This window comes from Catharus ustulatus, chromosome 36 (assembly GCF_009819885.2).
Source record: "Catharus ustulatus isolate bCatUst1 chromosome 36, bCatUst1.pri.v2, whole genome shotgun sequence".
NCBI lineage: Eukaryota > Metazoa > Chordata > Aves > Passeriformes > Turdidae > Catharus > Catharus ustulatus.
In genome coordinates, this window is record NC_046256.1 from 1394338 (window position 1) to 1415405 (window position 21068).

At 52.8% G+C, this 21068-nt stretch overlaps 1 protein-coding gene across 1 annotated transcript; it reads right to left on the minus strand.

Annotated features, from left to right (window-relative positions):
* Positions 1 to 4928: 4928 nt before the first annotated feature.
* Positions 4929 to 20794, minus strand: DDR1 (discoidin domain receptor tyrosine kinase 1). The gene is made up of 17 exons (XM_042780117.1): positions 20689 to 20794; positions 20263 to 20374; positions 18503 to 18731; positions 17327 to 17474; positions 16509 to 16611; positions 15853 to 16039; positions 15463 to 15709; positions 14872 to 14985; positions 14488 to 14642; positions 13141 to 13348; positions 12484 to 12588; positions 12236 to 12405; positions 11674 to 11813; positions 10974 to 11141; positions 9367 to 9601; positions 6330 to 6479; positions 4929 to 5196 (listed from the first exon to the last, which is right to left on the minus strand). Exons 1-17 carry the CDS (start codon positions 20792 to 20794, stop codon positions 5032 to 5034), a joined length of 2742 nt encoding a protein of 913 aa, XP_042636051.1. The 3' UTR covers positions 4929 to 5031.
* Between the last annotated feature and the right edge of the window lie 274 nt (positions 20795 to 21068).

A 21068-nucleotide genomic window follows, 5' to 3' on the forward strand; every position in this document is an offset into this window, starting at 1 on the left:
TGTGATCTGTGTCACCTGAGTGTCACCTGTGTCACCTGAGTGTCACCTGTGTGTCATCTGTGTGTCCTGAGTGTCCTGAGTGTCACCTGAGTGTCACCTGTACCTGTGTGTTCTGAGTGTCACCTGTGTGTCACCTGTGTGTCACCTGTGTCACCTGTGTGATCTGTATGTCACCTGTGTCACCTGTGTGCCACCTGTGTGTTCTGTTACCTGTGTCACCTGTGTGTCACCTGAGTGTCACCTGTGTCATCTGTGCCACCTGAGTCACCTGTGTGTGATCTGTCGCCTGTGTCACCTGTGTCACCTGAGTGTCACCTGTGTCACCTGTGTGTCACCTGAGTGATCTGTATCACCTGAGTGTCACCTGTGTGTCACCTGTGTGTCACCTGTGTCACCTGTGTGATCTGTATGTCACCTGTGTCACCTGTGTGCCACCTGTGTGTTCTGTTACCTGTGTCACCTGTGTGTCACCTGTGTCACCTGTGTGTCACCTGAGTGATCTGTATCACCTGAGTGTCACCTGTGTGTCACCTGTGTGATCTGTATCACTTGAGTGTCACCTATGTCACCTGTCACCTGTGTGAACTGTGTGTCACCTGTATCACCTGAGTGTCACCTGTGTCACCGGTGTGATCTGTATCACCTAAGTGTCATCTGTGTGTCCTGAGTGTCTCCTGAGTGTCACCTGTATCACCTGAGTGTCACCTGTGGGATCTGTGTCACCTGTGTCACCTGTGTTACCTGTGTCACCTGGGTGATCTGTCACCTGTGTCACCTGAGTGTCACCTTTGTGATCTGTATCACCTGTGTGATCTGTGTGTCACCTGTGTCACCTGTATCACTTGAGTGTCACCTGTGTGTCACCTGAGTGTCACCTGTGTGATTTATCACCTGTGTCACCTGTGTCATCTGTGCCACCTGAGTCACCTGTGTCACCTGTACCTGAGTGTCACCTGAGTGTCACCTGAGTGTAACCTGTGTGTCACCTGTGTCACCTGATTGTCACCTGTGTGATCTGTGCGTCACTTGTACCTGAGTGTCACCTGAGTGTCACCTGAGTGTCACCTGAGTGATCTGTGTTACCTGTGTCACCTGTGTCACCTGTGTGATCTGTGTCACCTGGATGTCACCTGTGTGTCCTGAGTGTAACCTGTGTGTCACCTGAGTGTCACCTGTGTGACCTATGTGTCACCTATGTTTCACCTGTGTGTCACCTGAGTGTCACCTGTGTCACCTGTGTGGTCTGAGTGTTACCTGTGTCACCTGTGTGATCTGTGTCACCTGTACCTGAGTGTCACCTGAGTGTCACCTGTGTGTCACCTGAGTGTCACCTGTGTCACTTGTGTCACCCGATTGTCACCTGTGTGATCTGTGCATCACTTGTACCTGAGTGTCACCTGTGTCACCTGTGCCACCTGTGTCACCTGTGTGTCGCCTGTGTGATCTGTGTGATCTGTGTCACCTGTGTCACCTGTACCTGAGTGTCACCTGTGTGTCACCTGTGTCACCCAATCCCAGCCCATCCCAAATTCCCCTCAAATCTCCCAATGTCCCCAAAATGTCCCCAAATGTCCCAAATCCCCCAAATGTCCTCAAACACCCGCAATGTCCCCAATGCCCCCAAATCCCTCAAATCCCCTCCAAGTCCCCAATGTCCCCAAACCCCCCAAATGTCCCCAAAATGTCCCCAAATGTCCCCCCAGCTGAAGATCTGGTTCAGCGAGCGCGACCTGGAGCGAACCTTCTCCTACCCGTCCGAGGGGGCGGCGCTGGCGGCCTGGGGACCCCCCGAGGACCCCCCTGGGACCCCCCCGGGACCCCCTGGGGACACCCCCGGGACCCCCCCGGGACCCCCCGGGCAGGAGGAGGAAGAGGAGGAGGAGGAGGAGGAGGAAGAGGAGACCCCTCCCCCCAGGCGGGGGCTGCCGGGGGGGCTGCGGGGCCGGGCCCTGCTCGTGGGTGGGTGATGGGGGGGGGGAAATTTGGGAATTTGGGGAGGGGTTTGGGGGTCTTGGGAAGGGATTTGGGGGATTTTTGGGGGTTTGAGGAGGGTTTGGGGGGATTTGGGGGTCTTGGGAAGAGATTTTTGGGATTTTTGGGGGGTTTGAGGGGATTTGGGGGTCTTGGGAAGGGATTTTTGGGTGGATTTGGGGGATTTTTGGGGGGTTTTGAGGAGGGTTTGGGGGGATTTGAGGGTCTTGGGAAGGGATTTGAGGGTCTTGGGAAGGGATTTGGGGCATTTTTGGGGGGTTTTGGGGGGATTTGGGGGTCTTGGGAAGGGATTTGGGGGATTTTTGGGAGATTTTTGGGGGGTTTTGGGGAATTTGGGGATTTTTTGGGGGGTTTTGTGGGGATTTGGGGGATTTTTGGGGGGTTTGAGGAGGGTTTGGGGGGGATTTGGAGGTCTTGGGAAGGGATTTGGGGGATTTTTGTGGGGATTTGGTGGATTTTGGGGGGATTTGGGGGGGATTTGAGGGTCTTGGGAAGGGATTTGGGGGATTTTTGGGGGGTTTTGGCGAATTTGGGGGATGTTTTGGGGGTTTTGTGGGGATTTGGGGGATTTTTGGGGGGTTTGAGGGGGATTTTGGGGGGATTTGGGGGATTTTTGGGGGGTTTGAGGGGGTTTGGAGGGTTTTGGGGGGATTTGGGGGTCTTGGGAATGGATTTGGGGAATTTTTGGGGGAGGTTGTTGGAAATTTTGGGGGATTTTGAGGAGGTTTTGGGAGTATTGGGGGGGATTTTTGGGGAATTTGGGAGTTTGGGGGGGGTTGGTGAGATTTTGGGGGGATTTGTCAGATTTTGGGGGGGATTTTTGGGGCTTTTGGTTAATATGGGGAGATTTTTGGGGAAGATTTGTGAAATTTTGGGGGGATTTGAAGGATTTTTGGGGATTTTTGGCTCTTAGGTTATCTTGGGAATGTGTGAGGGTGATAATTGTGGATTTGGGGGGAATTTTGGGGGTCCCTGACCCATTTTTTCCCCCTCCCAGACGAGTCTTGCCGTCGGTAACCCCGGCCCAGCCCCCCCGGGACCCCCGGAGGGGCAGGACAGGGATGGACACTCGGACAGGGATGGACATTTGGACAAAGATGGACACTCAGACAGAGACCCCCCCCCAAACCACCCTGGGGGAGGGGTTCCAGAACATTCTGCCCACCCTGGCGGGGTCTGGGGGGGTTTTTTCACCCCATTTTATATCTTTGTTATTACCGGGGTTTTAATTATCCATAACGAGGTTTTTTTTAGCCTAATTAAGGGATTTTTTTACTGGGGTGGGGGGGAATTTTGTCAGTATTGAGCCAACTGGAACTGGCCCAGTTTGGACTGGGCCAGGCCCAGTTTGGACTGGCCAAGGGGGCCAAAGCCAAGGCAGTGTTTGGGGGAGGGGGGGGCAAAGCTGCTTTAAAGGGGGGGGTGGGGGAGGGGGAGGGAGAGGGGGCGGATTTTGGGGGGGAGGGGGCAAAAATGGCGCAGGTTTGAGTAGGCCGAAGCCTGCGGCCTTTTTTTGTCGCCATGGACACGAAGCCTGTGGCCTGGTCACTCCTAAGGCCTGTGCCTGTCGCTATGGCAACAATCTGCAGCCTGTGGCCTGCTCCTGTTGCTATGGTAATGAAACCTGTGGCCTGCCTACTCCCGAGGCCTGCTCCTGTTGCTATGGGTAACGAAGCCTGCGGCCTGTGTACTCCTAAAGCGGCCCCGCTCTCATCACCATGGCAACGAAGCCTGTGGCCTGTGTACTCCCAAGGCCTACTCCTGTTCTTGTGGTAACGAAGCCTGTGGCCTGCTCATGTTGCCATGGTAACGAAGCCTGCGGCCTGTGTACTCCCAAGGCCTGCTCCTGTTGTGGTAATGAAGCCTGCGGCCTGCTCATGTTGCCATGGTAACGAAGCCTGCGGCCTACCTACTCCTAAAGCCTGCTCCCGTCGCCGTGGCAATGCGCTACTGCTTGGCCGCGCTTGTATCGTGACAGTGACGATAAACACCAATGTCGGTGACAATAAACGCTGACCTTGGCCGCTGTGACTCCGACTGGTGACATTTGGGGACAGGGGGGTGACAAACGGGGGGGAAATAGGGAAAAAACCAGACAATCTGCCCCAAAAATTATTTAAAAACCTGCAAAAAAGGGTCTAAAAGAGTGGAAAAAAGCCTAAGAACAGCTCAAGAGAACCTTTGAAAAAAGCATCAAAAAGGTTCCAAAAAGTGAAAAATAAAAGGATCCAAAAAAGCTCAAAAAAAATCTCAAAAGTTCCAATCCCTCAAATCTTGGGGTTTTGGTGCACTCCAAACAGTTTCTGAGGGAGAAAAGGGGATTTTCCATAATTAAAGGGAACTTTCTGGCAGAAAACGGAGGTTTGAGGGGGAGAAAAGGGGTATTTTGCATGGAAAAAGTTTGTGATTTTATTGGAAAAAAGGATTTTTGAGGGCCAAGTTTTGTTTCTGGGGAAAAGAAGTGGATTTGTTTAAAATCGGGGTGTCCTGCAGAGGGAAAAAAATGGAGTTTATTGGGAAATTTGGGATTACTTTAATTTTTGAGGTGGGAAAATGGAAGTTTCGAGAAATTCTTGAGGGAAAAGATGATTTTCGAAACGAGACAAACTGAAAATTCATAATTATTAAATTATCAAATGTAACAAAAACTTCGATTTCAGCCCCGAAAATATTTCCAGCCCCTCCCCCCATCGTGAGTAATTAAATGCCCCTTAATTAAATAATGTTAATGAGGGTTGGAGGGGGAGGGGCTGGGAAAGGAGGAGGAAGAGGAGGAAGATGACCGGTGGTCACTCCGTGTCCAGTGGTCACTCAGTGTCCGGTTCAGGTGGCCGGAGGGTGGTCAGTGGTGATGATGATGGTCAGTGATGGTCACTCAGGACCCGGTGGTCACTCAGTGATGATGATGATGATGGTGGTCAGTGATGGTCACTCAGGGCCTGGTGGTCTCTCAGTGATGATGATGATGGTCAGTGATGGTCACTCAGGGCCTGGTGGTCACTCAGTGATGATGTTGATGGTCAGTGATGATGATGATGGTCATTGATGGTCACTCAGGACCTGCTGGTCACTCAGGGCCCGCTGGTCACTCAGTGTCCGGTGCAGGTGGCCGAAGTCCGGCCGCTCGGCCGCATCCCGGGCCCAGCAGTTCAACATCAGCCGGTGCAGGGCCGGGGGGCAGCCGGGGGGGCAGGGCAGGTACTCCTGGGAACTGGGGTTACTGGGACGGACTGGGACGGACTGGGAGGGATTTCCAGTGCTCCCAGTCCATTCCTAGTCTGTCCCAGTCTGTCCCAATCCCCTCCCAGTCCCTCCCAGTCCATCCCAGTCCCTCCCAATCCCCTCCCAGTCCATCCCAGTCCATCCCAGTCCTTCCCAGTCCCCTCCCAGTCCCTTCTAGTTCACTCCCAGTCCATCCCAGTGCCTCGCAATCCATCCCAATTTCCCCCAATCCCCTCCCAGTCCATCCCAGTCCATCCCAGTCAATCTCAATCCCCTCCCAGTCCCTCCCAGCCCCTCCCAGTCCCTCCCAGTCCGTCCCAGTCAATCCCAATCCATTCCCAGTCCATCCCAGTCCCCTTCCATCCCCTCCCAGTCCATCCCAGTTCCTCTCAACCCCCTCCCACTCCCCCAATCCCCTCCCAGTCCATCCCAGTCAATCTCAATCCATTCCCAGTCCATCCCAGACCCTCCCAGTTCACTCCCAGTCCATCCCAGTTCACTCCCAGTTCACTCCCAGTCCATCCCAGTCCATCCCAGTCCCTCCCAGTCCATCCCAGTCAATCTCAATCCATTCCCAGTCCCTCCCAGTCCATCCCAGTCCATCCCAGTCCATCCCAATTCCTCCCAATCCCCTCGCACTCCATCCCAGTCCATCCCAGTCAAACTCAATCCATTCCCAGTCCCTCCCAGTTCACTCCCTGTCCACCCCAGTCCCTCCCGTCCCTCCCAGTTCACTCCCAGTCCCTCCCAGTCCATCCCAGTCCATCCCAATCCACTCCCAATCCATTCCCAGTCCATCCCAGTCAATCTCAATCCCCTCCCAGTCCCTCCCAGTCCCTCCCAATCCCCTCCCAGTCCCTCCCAATCCCCTCCCAGTCCATCCCAGTCCCTCCCAGCCCATCCCAGTCCATCCCAGTCAATCTCAATCCATTCCCAGTCCCTCCCAGTCCATCCCAGTCCATCCCAATTCCTCCCAATCTCCTCCCAGTCCATCCCAGTCCATCCCAGTCCATCCCAGTCCCTCCCAATCCCCTCCCAGTGCCTCCCAATCCATCCCAGTCCCTCCCAGTCCATCCCAGTCCCTCCCAGTCCGTCCCAGTCCGTCCCAGTCCCACCTGCTGCCCGCGGTTCCTGAAGTGGTGCCCGGCGTTGGCGATCACCTGCTCGTCGCTCAGGGCCCCGTACGGCTGCTCCCGGCAGCGCGTCAGCACCTCCCAGAGCGTCACCCCGAAGGCCCAGGCGTCGCTGGCTGGGCTGAATGTCCCCTAAAATCCCAAATTCGGAATTCCTGAATTTCCAAATTCCCAACATTTCCAAATTTGGGGTTTGGCGTTGGCGAATTTTGAGGATTTTTGGTGAATTTTGGGTGAATTTTGGGGTTTTAACACCTCCCAGAGCATCACCCCAAAGGCCCAGGCATCGCTGCCCGGGCTGAATGTTCCCTAAAACCCCAAATTTGGGGAATTTTGGGAATTCCAGAATCCAGGAATTCCAAATTTGGGGTTTGGTGTCGGCAAATTTTGAGGATTTTTGGTGAAGTTTTGATGAATTTTGGTGAATTTTGGGGTTTTTGGCTCCTCCCAGAGCATCACCCCGAAGGCCCAGACATCTCTGACTGGGTTGAACATCCCCTAAAACCCCAAATTTGGGTATTTTGGGAATTTTGGGAATTTCAGAATCCAGGAATTCAAAATTTGAGGTTTGACGTTGGCGAATTTTGGGGATTTCTGGTGAATTTTGGGTGAATTTTGATGAATTTTGATTAATTTTGGAGTTTGGCTCCTCCCAGAGCGTCACCCCGAAGGCCCAGGTGTCGCTGGCCGGGCTGAACGTCCCCTAAAATCCCAAATTCGAAATTCCTGAATTTCAAAATTCCCAGCATTTCCAAATTTTGGGTTTGGCGTTGACGAATTTTGAGGATTTTTGGTGAATTTTGGGTGAATTTTGGGTGAATTTTAGGTTTTCAACTATTCCAAGAGTGTCGCTGGGCACGCTGAACGTCCCCTAAAATCCCAAATTTGGGTATTTTGGGAGTTTTGGAAATTTCAGAACCCAGGAATTCAAAATTTGGGATTGGCGTTGGCGAATTTTGAGGATTTTTGGTGAAATTTTGATGAATTTGGGTGAATTTTGGGGTTTCAACACCTCCCAAAGCATCACCCCAAAGGCCCAGGCGTCACTGGCCAGGCTGAATGTCCCCTAAAAAATCCCAATTTTCCCCCAAAAAATCCCAATTTTTTCCCCCAAATCCAATCGTTTTTCCCCAAAACCCCAATTTCCCCCCGCTAAAATCCCATTCTTTAACCCAAACCCAAATTTTCCCCTCCAAACCCCATTTTCCCCAAAATCCCAAATATCTTTTCTCCCCCAAAGCCCCAATTTTCTCCCAAAATATCCCATTTTTTTCCCCCAAAATCCTGGTTTTCCCCCCAAAAAATCCCGTTTTTTTCCCCCAAAATCCTTTTTTGTTCCCCCAAAATCCCGGTTTTCCGCCCTAAAATCCCATTTTTCCCCCCAAATTCCAGTTTTTTTCCCCTATAATCCCATTTTTTCCCCTCCCAACCCCAATATTCCCCCCAAAAATCCCATTTTTTCCCCAAAAATCCCATTTTCTTTCCCCAAATCCCATTTTTCCCTTCAAATCCCAACTTTTCCCCAATATTTACCACCAAACCCCAATTTTTTTCCCCCAAAATCCCCATTTTTTCCCCAAAATCCCATTTTTCCCCTCCAAACCCAGTTTTCCCCCCAAAAAATGCCATTTTTTTCCCCAAAATCCCTTTTTTCCCCAAAAAAATCCCAGTTTTTTTCCCCTCAAATCCCAATTTTTCCCCTCCAAACCCCAATTTTCCCCCAAAAAATCCAATTTTTTCCCCAAAAATCCCATTTTCTTTCCCCAAATCCCATTTTTTCCTTCAAATCCCAATTTTTCCCCTCCAAACCCCAAATTTCCCCAAAAAATTCCCAATTTTTTTCCCCAAAATCCAATTTTTTCCCCCAAAACCCCAATTTTCTCCCCAAAAAATCCAATTTTTTCCAAAAATCCAATTTTTTTCCCCCAAAACCCCAATTTTACCCCAAAAATCCCAATTTTTTCCTCTCCAAACCCCAATTTTCCCAAAAAAAATCCCATTTTTTTCCCCAAAAAATCCCTTTTTTTCCAAAATCCTGATTTTTTTTCTCCTCCAAACCCCAGTTTTCCCTCCCGAAATCCCATTTTTCTCCTCCAAACCCCAATTTTCTCCCCAAAAAATCCCATTTTTTCCCCCAAAATCCAATTTTACCCAAAAAAATCCCATTTTTTCTCCCAAAATCCCATTTTTCCCCTCCAAACCCCAGTTTTCCCCCCAAAAAATGCCTTTTTTTTTCCCCCAAATCCCTTTTTTTCCCCAAAAAATCCCTGTTTTTTTTCCCCTCAAATCCCAATTTTTCCCCTCCAAACCCCAATTTACCCCCAAAAAATCCCATTTTTTTCCCCAAAAATCCCATTTTCTTTCCCAAAATCCCATTTTTTCCCTTCAAATCCCAATTTTCTCCCAATATTTACCACCAAACTCCATTTTTTCCCCAAAAAATCCCATTTTCCCCCAAAATCCCAATTTTTCCCCTTCAAATTCCATTTTTTCCCTATTTTCCCCCCAAACCCCAATTTTCCCAAAAAAATCCCATTTTTTTCCCCAAAAAATCCCTTTTTTTCCAAAATCCTGATTTTTTTCTCCTCCAAACCCCAGTTTTCCCTCCCCAAATCCCATTTTTCTCCTCCAAACCCCAATTTTCTCCCCAAAAAATCCAATTTTTTCCCCCAAAATCCCAATTTTCTCCCAAAAAAATCCCATTTTTTCTCCCAAAACCCCAATTTTCTCCCAAAAAAATCCCTTTTTTTTCTCCCAAAATCCCGTTTTTTCCCCCAATAGCCTGTTTTCCCCCCAAAATCCCGTTTTTCCCCCTAAAATCCAATTTTTTCCCCCAAAACCCCAATTTTCTCCCCAAAAAATCCAATTTTTTTCCAAAAATCCCATTTTTTCTCCCAAAACTCCAATTTTACCCCCAAAAATCCCAATTTTTTTCCCCAAAATCCCGATTTTTTCCCCATTTTTTCCCCCAAATCCCCATTTTTTTCCCCAGAAAATCCCATTTTCCCCCCAATCTCACCATGAGGATGCACTCCCAGGCCATCCAGCGGATGGGCAGCAGCGCCCGCCCGCGCACCCGGTAATAATCGGCGGCGTAGAGGTTGCGGCTCATGCCGAAATCGGCCACCTTGACCGTGAACCCGTCGCCCACCAGGCAATTCCGAGTGGCCAAATCCCGGTGCACGAAATTCCTGCGCGCCAGGAATCGCATCCCCGACGCGATCTGCGCCCCCACGTGCAGCAGGGTGGAAAAGCTGGGGTGAAAAAATTAAATTTTTAGGATTTTCTAATTTTTTTTTCGGGTTTTTCTTAAAAAAGTGTTTTTTTTCTGTTTTAAAATTGGGGTTTTCTAAGCAAAAATCTGATTTTTCTGGAAAAAATTGGCTTTTTTTCTTACTCTAAAATCTGCTTTTTCCCAAAATTTTCATTTTTTCTACTCTAAAATTCATTTTTCCAAGAAATTTCGCTTTCCCTACTCTAAAATTTGGTTTTCCTAAAAAAATTCCTTTTATTCTACTTTAAAGTTCGCTTTTTCCAGGAAATTTCCCTTTATCTACTCTAAAATTCCCTTTTTCAAAAAAATTTCCCTTCTTTCCTACTCTAAAATTAGCTTTTTCCAAAAAATTTTCATTTTTCTACTCTAAAATTCACTTTTCCCAAAAACTTGCCTTTTATTCTACTCTAAAATTCATTTTTTTCCAAAAATTTCCCTTTCCTCCTACTCTAAAATTCACTTTTCCCAAAAACTTTCCTTTTTTCTACTCTAAAATTCATTTTTCAAAAAAATTTTCCTTTTTCTACTCTAAAATTCACTTTAAAAAAAATTTTTTTGTTTTTTCTACTCTAAAATTCGTTTTTCAAAAAAATTTCCTTTTCCCTACTCTAAAATTTCCTTTTCCCAAAAACTTTCCTTTTATCTACTCTAAAATTCATTTTTAAAAAAAATTTCTTTTTTTTCTACTCTAAAATTCACTTTTTTGAAAAAATTCGGTTTTTTCCTACTCTAAAATTTGCTTTTTCTTCTAAAAAAATATTTTTCCTACCCCAAATCCTCTTTTTAAGAAAAAAAAAATTATCCCCCCAAAAAATCCCAATTTCTGAATCAAAAGCAATATGGAGTGGGCGTGGCCTATTTGGGGTGTGCCAGGAGTGGGCGTGGCTTCTTTAGGTCAGCTGGTCTGTGGACAAAGTGGGCGGGGCTTCCCTTAAAGGGACAGAAACCCAGAAATGTGAATGGAAAGTGATTTTGAGTGGGCGTGGCCGGAGTGGGCGTGGCTTGTTTGAGTGTGTCAGAAGTGGGCGTGGCTTCCTCTGGGCATTTCCTACTTGATGAATAAAGTGGGTGGAGCTTCTCTTAAAGGGCCAGAACACCAGAAATGTGAATGGAAAGCAATTCGGGGGGAAGGGGGGGGGGGGGCTGGCATGGCCATAGTGGGCGTGGCTTGTTTGAGTGTGTCAGCAGTGGGCGTGGCTTCCTCTGGGCATTTCCTGCTTGATGAATAAAGTGGGTGGAGCTTCTCTTAAAGGGCCAGACACCAAGAAATGCGAACAGAAAGCGATTTGGGGAGGGTGTGGCTGGAGTGGGCGTGTCTCGTGCGAGTGTGTCCGGGTGTGGGCGTGTCCCACCTGAGGGCGTGGCCTCGGGGCCCTCCCAGGAACTGGTGCAGGTCTCCGTGCTCCATGTACTCGGTGACGATGCACAGGGGGCCGGGCCCCACGCACACCCCCAGCAGCCGGACGATGTTGGGGTCCCGCAGCCGGCCCAGGGTGCGCGCCTCCTGCAGGAAATCCCGCCTGGCCCCGCCCCCCGGGTGGAGTCAGGGCACCTGGGCACACCTGGGTATGCCAGGAGCACACCTGGGCACACCTGAGCACACCTGGGCACCCCTGGGCACACCTGGGCACAGGTGAGCCCTCCCCAGGTGAGGTTGGTCAAACCCACGATCGCCCTGGATCCCCTCCAGTCGCTCCCAGTCCATCCCAGTCCATCCCAGTCTATCCCAATCCCATCCCAGTCCCTCCCCAGGACATCCATTTCATCCCAGTCCATCCCAGTTTATCCCAGTTCCCCCCAGTCCATTCCAGTCCATCCCAGTCTATCCCAGTCCATCCCAGTTCCCTCCCAGTCCTTCCCAGTTCCCCCCAGTCCCTCCCAGTCCATCCCAGTCCCTCCCAGTTCCCTCCAGTCCATCCCAGTCCCTGCCAGTCCCTCCCAGTCCCCTCCTAGTCCCTCCCAGTCCATCCCAGTCCCTCCCAGTTCTTCCCAATCCATCCCAGTCCTTCCCAGTCCATCCCAGTCCATCCCAGTCCCTCCCAGTTTCCGTACCGGGCGTTCTTGGTGGCGTCTGGCCGCAGCACCTTGACCGCCACCAGCAGGGGGCGCCCTGCGGCCGGGGGGGCGGGGTCTGATCCGGGGGGCGTGGCCAAGTCCAGGGTGTGGGGGGCAATGACCTCACACAGCAACACCTGGGGGCGTGGCCAAGGGAAGGGGGCGTGGCCAATCATTGAGGGTGTGGCCAATGAAAAGATGCTGTTCAAAAAATGAGGGCGGGGCTAAAACTCTGGGGGCGGGGCCTCAATGTGGGTGGGGTTAACCCCGAACTGGGTGGGCCCAAATCCATGAAAGTGGGCGGGGTCTTGGTGGAGTGGGCGGGACAAAACTCATCAGGTGGGTGGAGCCAATTCCATTCAGGGCGTGGCTATGACATCATGGGTGTGGCTAAAACGTTTGGGGGTGTGGTAAATCATTTTGGGTGTGGCTAAAACCCCATTTAGGGGCGGGGTTAAAGCCCTCAGGGGTGGGGTTAAACCACGGTGGGCGTGACCTCAATAAGGGGCGTGGCCAAACCACAGGGGTGTGGTTTGATTCCCAAGGGGGCGTGGCTTACCTCTCCAAACTGCCCCTCCCCCAATTTCTCCCGGAAGCGCAGGCGGTGCCGAGGGAAGGAGGGAAGGGCGGGGCCGTGGGCGGGGCTGTGGGCGGGACCAGCCAGGGCGTAGGCGGAGCCTCCGGTGACGTCAGCCTCGGCGTAAGCCCCCGCCCCCCCCTCGGGCTCACCTGTGCACAGAGGGGAGGGGCACAGGTGAGGTTGGTGTGGGCGTGGCCAAAGTGGGCGTGGCCCTGTCCCAGCCCCGCCCTTACCGTCGGTGTTGATTGGTTTGGCGCCGTCGGGCGTGGCCCGGGCGAGGCCTCCCATTGGCCGGGCGTAGGTGGCCAGGAGCAGCCGATAGGCTGGGTTGGCTGGGGGAACGTGGTTAGAGAGGGGTGTGGTCAGGGAGGGGCGTGGCCAGGAGGTCACACCCCTGATCCCTCCCCGCTCCATTCCCGGGGGATTTTTTTTTGAGATTTTCTACCTTTTCCTCATTCCCGCAGTAATTTTTTTGAGGATGTTCCAGGCAAAAAAAAAAATTTAAAATTAAAAAAAAAAGGGGGAAAAAAATTTCTCCCTCCCCTTTTCTCCATTTTTTTCCCCTTTCCCCTCCCTTTCCTCCCTATTCTCCCCCTTTTTTCCCTTTTTTCTCCTTTTTTTCCCATTTCCCCCCCATATTTTCTGCTTTTATCCATTCCTTCCCCTTTTCTCCCTTTTTTCCCTTTTTTTCCCTTTTCCTTTTTTCCCCTTTCCCCTCCTTTTCCCTTTTTCCCCTTTTTCTCCCTTTTCCTCATTTTTCCTCCCGTTTCCCCCCAAATTTTTCGCTTTTATCAATTTCTTTCCCTTTTCTCCCTTTTCCCCCCCTTTTTTCCCTTTTCCCCTCCTTTTTTTCTATTTTTTCCCCTTTTTTCCCTTTTCCTCACCAGCCCCGGGGGGCAGCGGGGGTGGTCGGGGCCGTGCCCGGGTGGGTTCCTGGTACTCCCCGGTTCCGGTTCCTGTTCCAGTTCCAGGCGGGATCCGCTCGTAGCGGGGCAGCCCCCGCGCCCCTCCCCCCCCCGTGGCATTGTTGATGACCACGGTGTCCCCCGAGAGCTGCACCCGCAGCGCCGCCTCCGGCCCGCGGCCCTGGGCCTGCCAGGACAGGGGGCACAACCAGTTAGAACTGGTTAGAACCAGTTAGAAACAGTTAGAACCCGTTAGAACCAGTTAGAACTGGTTAGAACATATTAGAACCCATTAGAACCAGTTAGAACCAGTTAGAACATGTTAGAACCAGTTCTGCCTCAGTTAGAACAGGTTAGAACCCGTTAGAACCAGTTACAACCAGTTAGAACCGGTTAGAACCAGTTAGAACCAGTTAGAACCAGTTAGAGCTGGTTAGAACCCGTTAGAACCGGTTAGAACATGTTAGAATTGGTTAGAACCCGTTAGAACCCATCAGAACCGGTTAGAACATGTTAGAACCTGTTCTGCCTCAGTTAGAACTGGTTAGAACAGGTTAGAACCAGTTAGAACTGGTTAGAACCTGTTCTGCCTCTGTTAGAACCAGTTAGAGCCGGTTAGAACCCATTAGAACTGGTTAGAAACATCTAGAACTAGTTTAAACAAGTTAAAAACAGTTCTGCCTCAGTTACAACTGGTTAGAACTGGTTAGAACTGGTTAGACCTGGTTAGAACATGTTAGAACCAGTTAGAATCCATTAGAATCAGCTAGAACCAGTTAGAACCAGATAGAACCAGTTAGAATCAGTTCTTCCCCAGTTAGAACTGGTTCAGAGAAGTTAGAACCTGTTCAACCTTGATTAGAACCAGTTCAGAGCAGTTAGAACCAGTTCTACCTTGGTTAGAACCAGTTCAGAGCAGCTAGAACCAGTTAGACCCAGTTCTGCCTCAGTTATAACTGGTTCAGAGCAGCTAGAATCAGTTCTGCCCTGGTTAGAACCAGTTAGAACCAGTTAGAACCAGTTAGAACCGGTTAGAACCCGTTGTGCCGTGGTTCGAACCAGTTCGGAGGAGTTAGAACCAGTTTAGAGCAGATAGAACCAGTTAGAACCAGTTAAAAATTATCCAGAACAGTTAGAACCAGTTAGAACCAGTTAGAAGCATCCCAGTCCATTCCAATCCACTCCCAGTCCCTCCCAGTTCACTCCCAGTCCCTCCCAGTCCATTCCAATCCACTCCCAGTCCCTCCCAGTCCCTCCCAGTCCATTCCAATCCACTCCCAGTCCATTCCAATCCCCTCCCAGTGCCCCCCAGTCCCTCCCAGTGACCTTGCCCAGTGGCCCGGAGCAGAGGCGGTGCCGCAGGGTGAGGATGAGGAGGGCCAGCAGCAGGAGGATGATGGCTCCCAGGCAGCCCAGCAGCGCCGGCGACTGCCCAGGCTCGGCTTTGGCCACCGGCGGGACCAGTTCGGGCTCCCCGGGGGCTACTGGGCGGGGCAGGGCGGTGTCATGGTTCAGTTAAGCCATACCCATTTAATCCACACCCCTTTGAGCCTCGCCTAACTAAGCCCCACTCAGTTAAGCCCTTCCCATCTAAGCCCACCCTCATTAAACCTTTCCTAGTTAAGCCCCGCCCACTGAGCCCCACCCGATTAACGACCCACCAAGTTAAGCCCCGCCCAGTTAAGCCCCACCCAGCTAAGCCCCGCCTACCCAGGGAGGTGACGTTGGTGGCCCGGCCCCCATCTCGGGTGTTTTCCAAGATGGCGGCAGAGGGGTCAGGGGTCGGGGGCCACCCGCTGGCACCCACGGGGTCGTCCAGCACCTCTGGGGACGTTGATGATGTCATCAGTGACGTCATTGACAATTGATGATGATGTGAGCAGTCAATGATGTCATCAACAGTCAATTACATCATCGACAATCAAACGGTGTTATCATGAAATCAATGACGTCATTGTGAATCAGTGATGTCATTGATTCACGATGACATCATCAGTCAACCGATGATGTCATCACCCAACCATTGACCCCAACAGCCAACCATTGACCCCAACATCCAATGAATGACCCCAGCACCCAACCATTGACCCCAGCACCTGACCACTGACCCCACCACCCAACCGTTGACCCCAACACCCAACCATTGACCCCAACACCTAATGAACGATCCCAACACCCAACCGTTGACCCCAACACCCAACCATTGACCCCAACACTCAACCATTGACCCCAACACCCAACCGTTGACCCCAACACCCAACCATTGACCCCAACACTCAACCATTGACCCCAACACCCAACCTGAGACGAAGGAGACCTCACTGAAGAGCATCCACTCGGCACCGAAGAAGAAGCGGCACTGGATGAATCGGGCGTGGCGCCCGCCCAAGGGGACAGTGACCGAACGGGCACTGGGGTCTTTGATGGCCCCGGCCAGGCTGTGAGTAGCCACCGTGGGCTCCCAGGCCGTGGCCAAACTCTTCTTGAAGCGACACTCGACCGCCCGGAATATTCCGACCCCGCGCGTGTGGAGGTTGTTGCAGTGGACCTGAGGGACAGGAGGGCGACAACACATCCCATGATGCTCCGGGGCAGAGTGACCAATCTCAGGCCCCAAACTGTAGTGGTCACTCATCCGTCCATCCTGACCAATCCCACAATTCCCAGATCTCCCAGCATTCCCTGGGGCACCTGCATGGCGTGGAAGGCCCGGAGCTCCTGGAACTCGAACTCCAGCTCCACGTGTGGGTGTGGCCCCGGGGGGCGTGGCCACCCCACGTAGTCGTAGCCCGGCCACAGGCGGCGCTCGCGGGTCCTCAGGAAGTCGTCGAGGCCCAGGACCCCGTCCGAGAGCTGGCCCAGCCCCCCGAAGTGCAACCTGGGCAGGTGGGACACACCTGGGTACGGGGGGGAACCTGAACCGCACACCTGGGGACCTCCCAGGGACACCTGGGACAGTTTGGGGACACCTGGGTACGGGGAGGGTCCTGAGCCACACACCTGGGGACCTCCCAGGGACACCTGGGCAGGTGGGACACACCTGGGTACGGGGGGGAACCTGAACCGCACACCTGGGACCTCCCAGGGACACCTGGGACAGTTTGGGGACACCTGGGTACGGGGAGGGTCCTGAGCCACACACCTGGGGACCTCCCAGGGACACCTGGGCAGGTGGGACACACCTGGGTACGGGGGGGAACCTGAACCGCACACCTGGGGACCTCCCAGGGACACCTGGGACAGTTTGGGGACACCTGGGGATGGTTTGGGGACACCTGGGGATGGTTTGGGGACACCTGGGACACTCTGGGGACACCTGAGGACACCTGGGGCCACCTGGGACTCACGGGCCAGCGCTGAAGCCGTCGTAGGTGGAGTCGTTGAGGACGATGGGGACGGGGTCCAGCGCCATGACGTGTCCCCGCGGGGCCGTGTAGGACACAAGCCCGGCTGGGGACAGCGGGGTCACCACGGGGTCACCGAGGGGTCACCGTGGGGTCACCGCCGGGGTTAATGAGGAGCCACCATAGGTGATGTCATCAACCCAGCATTGACCCCATGACCCAACTGTTGACCTCGTGACCCAACCATTGACCCCAACATCCAATGATTGACCCCAACAGCCAACCATTGACCCCATGACCCAACCATTGACCCCAACACCCAAAGATTGACACCATGACCCAACCATTGACCCCAACACTCAACCATTGACCCCAACACTCAACCATTGACCCCAACACCCAACCATTGACCCCAACACCCAATGATTGACCCCATGACCCAAAGATTGACCCCATGACCCAACCATTGTCCCCAACACCCAATTAATGACCCCAACACCCAACCACAGACCCCAACACCCAACCATTGACCCCAACACCCAACCATTGACCCCAACACCCAACCATTGACCCCAACACCCAACCATTGACCCCAACACCCAACCGTTGACCTCATGACCCAACCATTGACCCCAACACTCAACCGTTGACCTCATGACCCAACTGTTGACCCCAACACTCAATGAATGACCCCAACACTCAATGAATGACCCCAACACCCAATGAATGACCCCAACACATTGAGGAGTGATGGGATGGGACAGACGTGACATGGAGGTGACAGGGGGGTGGCAGGGAGGTGACAGGGAGGTGGCACTCACCCTCCCAGGGGCAGCCGTAGAGCTCGAGGCGCAGGCAGACGCTCATGGCACGCGGCGCCCGTGGGTACACCCGGAGCGCCCGGGCCACCGGCGCCGGCGCCAGGTCCTTGAGCACCACGCCCTCGGGGTCCTCGTTGCCACCGATCACCTGCGGTGACACCATTGGGACCCCAGGGTGGTCACCAAGGCGTCACCGAGGTGTCCCCGAGGTGCACCATCACCTTGGCTCCACGATGTCCTCAAATGTCCCCAAATGTCCCCAACATCCCCGTTGTCCCCAAATCCCCCTGATGTCCCCAAATGCCCCTGATGTCCCCAATGTCCCCAAATCCCCTTGATGTCCCCCAACCCTGCTGATGTCCCCAATGTCCCCAAATCCCCTTGATGTCCTCAATGTCCCTAAATCCCCTTGATGTCCCCAAATCCCCTTGATGTCCCCTTGATGTCCCCAAATCCCCTCGATGTCCCTAAATCCCCTTGATGTCCCCAATGTCCCCAAATCCCCCTGATGTACCTGATGTCCTCAAATCCCCTTGATGTCCCCAAACCTCTCCCAACCCCCTAAATGTCCCCAATGTCCCTAAATCCCCTTGATGTCCCTAATGTCCCTAAATCCCCTTGATGTCCCCTAAATCCCGTTGATGTCCCCAATGTCTCTAAATCCCCTTGATGTCCCCAATGTCCCTAAATCCCCTAAATGTTCCCAAATCCCTTTGATGTCCCCAGATCCCCAAACCCCCCCAACCCTTCCCGATGTCCCCAAATCCCCAAATCCCCCCAAGCCCCCCTGATGTCCCCAATGTCCCCAATGTCCCCAAATCCCCTTGATGTCCCCAATGTCCCCAAATCCCCTTGATGTCCCCAACGTCCCCAAATCTCTTTGATGTCCCCAAATCCCCTTGATGTCCCCCATGTCCCCAAATCCCCCTGATGTACCCGAATCCCCTTGATGTCCCCAATGTCCCTAAATCCCCTTGATGTCCCCAATGTCCCCAAATCTCCTTGATGTCCTCAAATCCCCTCGATGTCCCCAATTCCCGAAATTCCCCCAACCCTCCCTGGTGTCCCCAATCCCCAAATCCCAAAATCCCCCCAAGCCCTCCCAATATCCCCAATGTCCCCAAATCCCTGAAATCCCCCAACCCTCCCCGATGTCCCCGATGTCCCCAAGGCCACCTCGGCCCCCCAGCGGTCCCTCCAGCGCAGCCAGCGGCGCCGGTCGCGGCTGTAGCGCAGCCGGTACTGGTGGGCGAACTCGCGGCCGTGTCCCCCCGCGTGGCGTCCCTGTGTCCCCACCAGCGTCACCACGTGCAGCCGGCCCAGGTCCACCTCCAGGAACTCCTGCTCAGCCGGGAACACCGGGCCGGCCGGGCACCAGGCGCCGTCACCGTCACTGCGGCCCAGCCTGGGACGTTTGGGGACATTTGGGGACATTTGGGGACACTTTAGGGACATTTTGGGGACATTTTTGGGACATTTTGGGGTTTAGGGACATTTTGGGGTTTGGGGACACCGGGATTGCCGGGCACCAGGCGCCGTCACCATTGCTGCGGCCCAGCCTGGGATGTTTGGGGACATTTGGGGACACTTGGGGACATTTGGGGACACTCAGGGGACATTTTGGGGACATTTTTGGGACATTTTGGGGTTTAGGGACATTTTGGGGTTTGGGGACACCGGGATCGCCAGGCACCAGGCGCCGTCACCGTCGCTGCGGCCCAGCCTGGGATGTTTGGGGACATTTGGGGACACTCAGGTTGGGGTTTGGGGGCATCCAGGGATACACCAGAACCCAGGCCCCTTATACTGGTCTATACTGGTCTGAACTGGTTTATACTGGTCCAAACTGTTGTATACTGGTCTGAACTGGTTTATACTGGTCTGTACTGGTTTATACCAACCTACACACTTCCATACTGGTCTGAACTGGTTTATACTGGTCTGTACTGGTTTATACCAACATACACAGTTCCCTACTGGTCTGAACTGGTTTATACTGGTCTGTAATGGTTTATACCAACCTACACAGTTCCATACTGGTCTGAACTGGTTTATACTGGTCTATACTGGTTTATACCAACCTCCACAGTTCCGTACTGGTCTGAACTGGTCTGAACTGGTCTATACTGGTCCATACTGGTCTATACCGGACCATACTGGTCTATACTGCTCCATATTGGTCTATACTGGTCCATACTAGTCTATACTGGTCTATACTGGTCCATACTAGTCTATACTGGTCCATACTGGTCTGTACTGGTCCATGCTGGTCTGAACTGGTCTGAACTGGTCCATACTGGTCTGAACTGGTCCATACTGGTCCATACTGGTCCATAGTGGTCTGAACTGGTCTATACCGGACCATACTGGTCTGTACTGGTCCATACTGCTCCATACTGGTCTATAGTGATCTATACTGGTCTATACTGGTCCATACTGGTCCATACTGGTCTATACTGGTCTATATTGGTCCATACTGGTCTATACTGGTCTATATTGGTCTGTATTGGTCTATACTGCTCCATACTGGTCTATACTGCTCCATACTGGTTCATACTGGTCCATACTGGTCTGAACTGGTCTATATTGTCTATACTGGTCCATACTGGTCTATACTGATCCATACTGGTCCATACTGGTTCGTACTGGTCTGTACTGGTCCATACTGGTCTATAATATCCCATACTGCTCCACACTGGTCCATACTGGTCCATACTGGTCCATACTGGTCTATACTGGTCCATATTGGTCCATACTGGTCTGTACTGGTCTATACTGCTCTATACTGGCCCATACTGGTCTACACTGGTCCGTACTGGTCTGTACTGGTCTATACTGCTCTATACTGGTCTACACTGGTCCATACTGGTCTGTACTGGTCCATACTGTTCTACACTGGTCTATACTGGTCCATACTGGTTTGTACTGGTCCGTACCGGCCGTGGCGCGCGGCGGTGGAGTCGGACCAAGCGCTGGAGGCCGAGAGGCGAAAGTCGGGGATGGTCCCGTCCTGCATGCCCAGGGCGAAGCGACAGCGGCCTGGGGACAGTGAGGGGACATTGGGGACACTGAGGGGACATTGGGGACATTGGGGACATTGGGGACATTGGGGACATTGAGGGGATTGGGGACATTGGGGACAGCCAGGGGACATTGAGGGGACATTGGGGACAGAGGGGACAGTGGAGATATTGGGGACATTGAGGGGACATTGGGGACACATTTGATGGCACATTTGAGGACATTTGGGGACACATTTGGAGACACATTTGATGACACATTTTGGAACATTTGGTGACATTTGGTGACACATTTGATGACACATTTTGGACATTGGCGACATTTGGGGACACGTGTCTCACCCAGGTCCAGCAGTGTCCCCTCCTGTGTCCCCTCCGTCCCCCGCGGGGTCCCCTCGGCCACCCCGGCCAGCAGCAGCAGGGGGAGGGGCAGCGGCAGCGGCGCCATGGGGTGAACTGGGAGCACTGGGAGGGACTGGGAATGAACTGGGAATGAACTGGGGGGTGAACTGAGAGCACTGGGAGTCAACTGGGAGCACTGGGAGGGACTGGGAGTGAGCTGGAAGTCAACTGGGAGTGAACTGGGAGGGACTGGGAGGGACTGGGAGCACTGGGAGGGACTGGGAGGGAGCTGGGAGTGAACTGGGAGCACTGGGAGTGAACTGGGAGTGAACTGGGAGTGAACTGGGATGGACTGGGAGGGACTGGGAGGGAACTGGGAG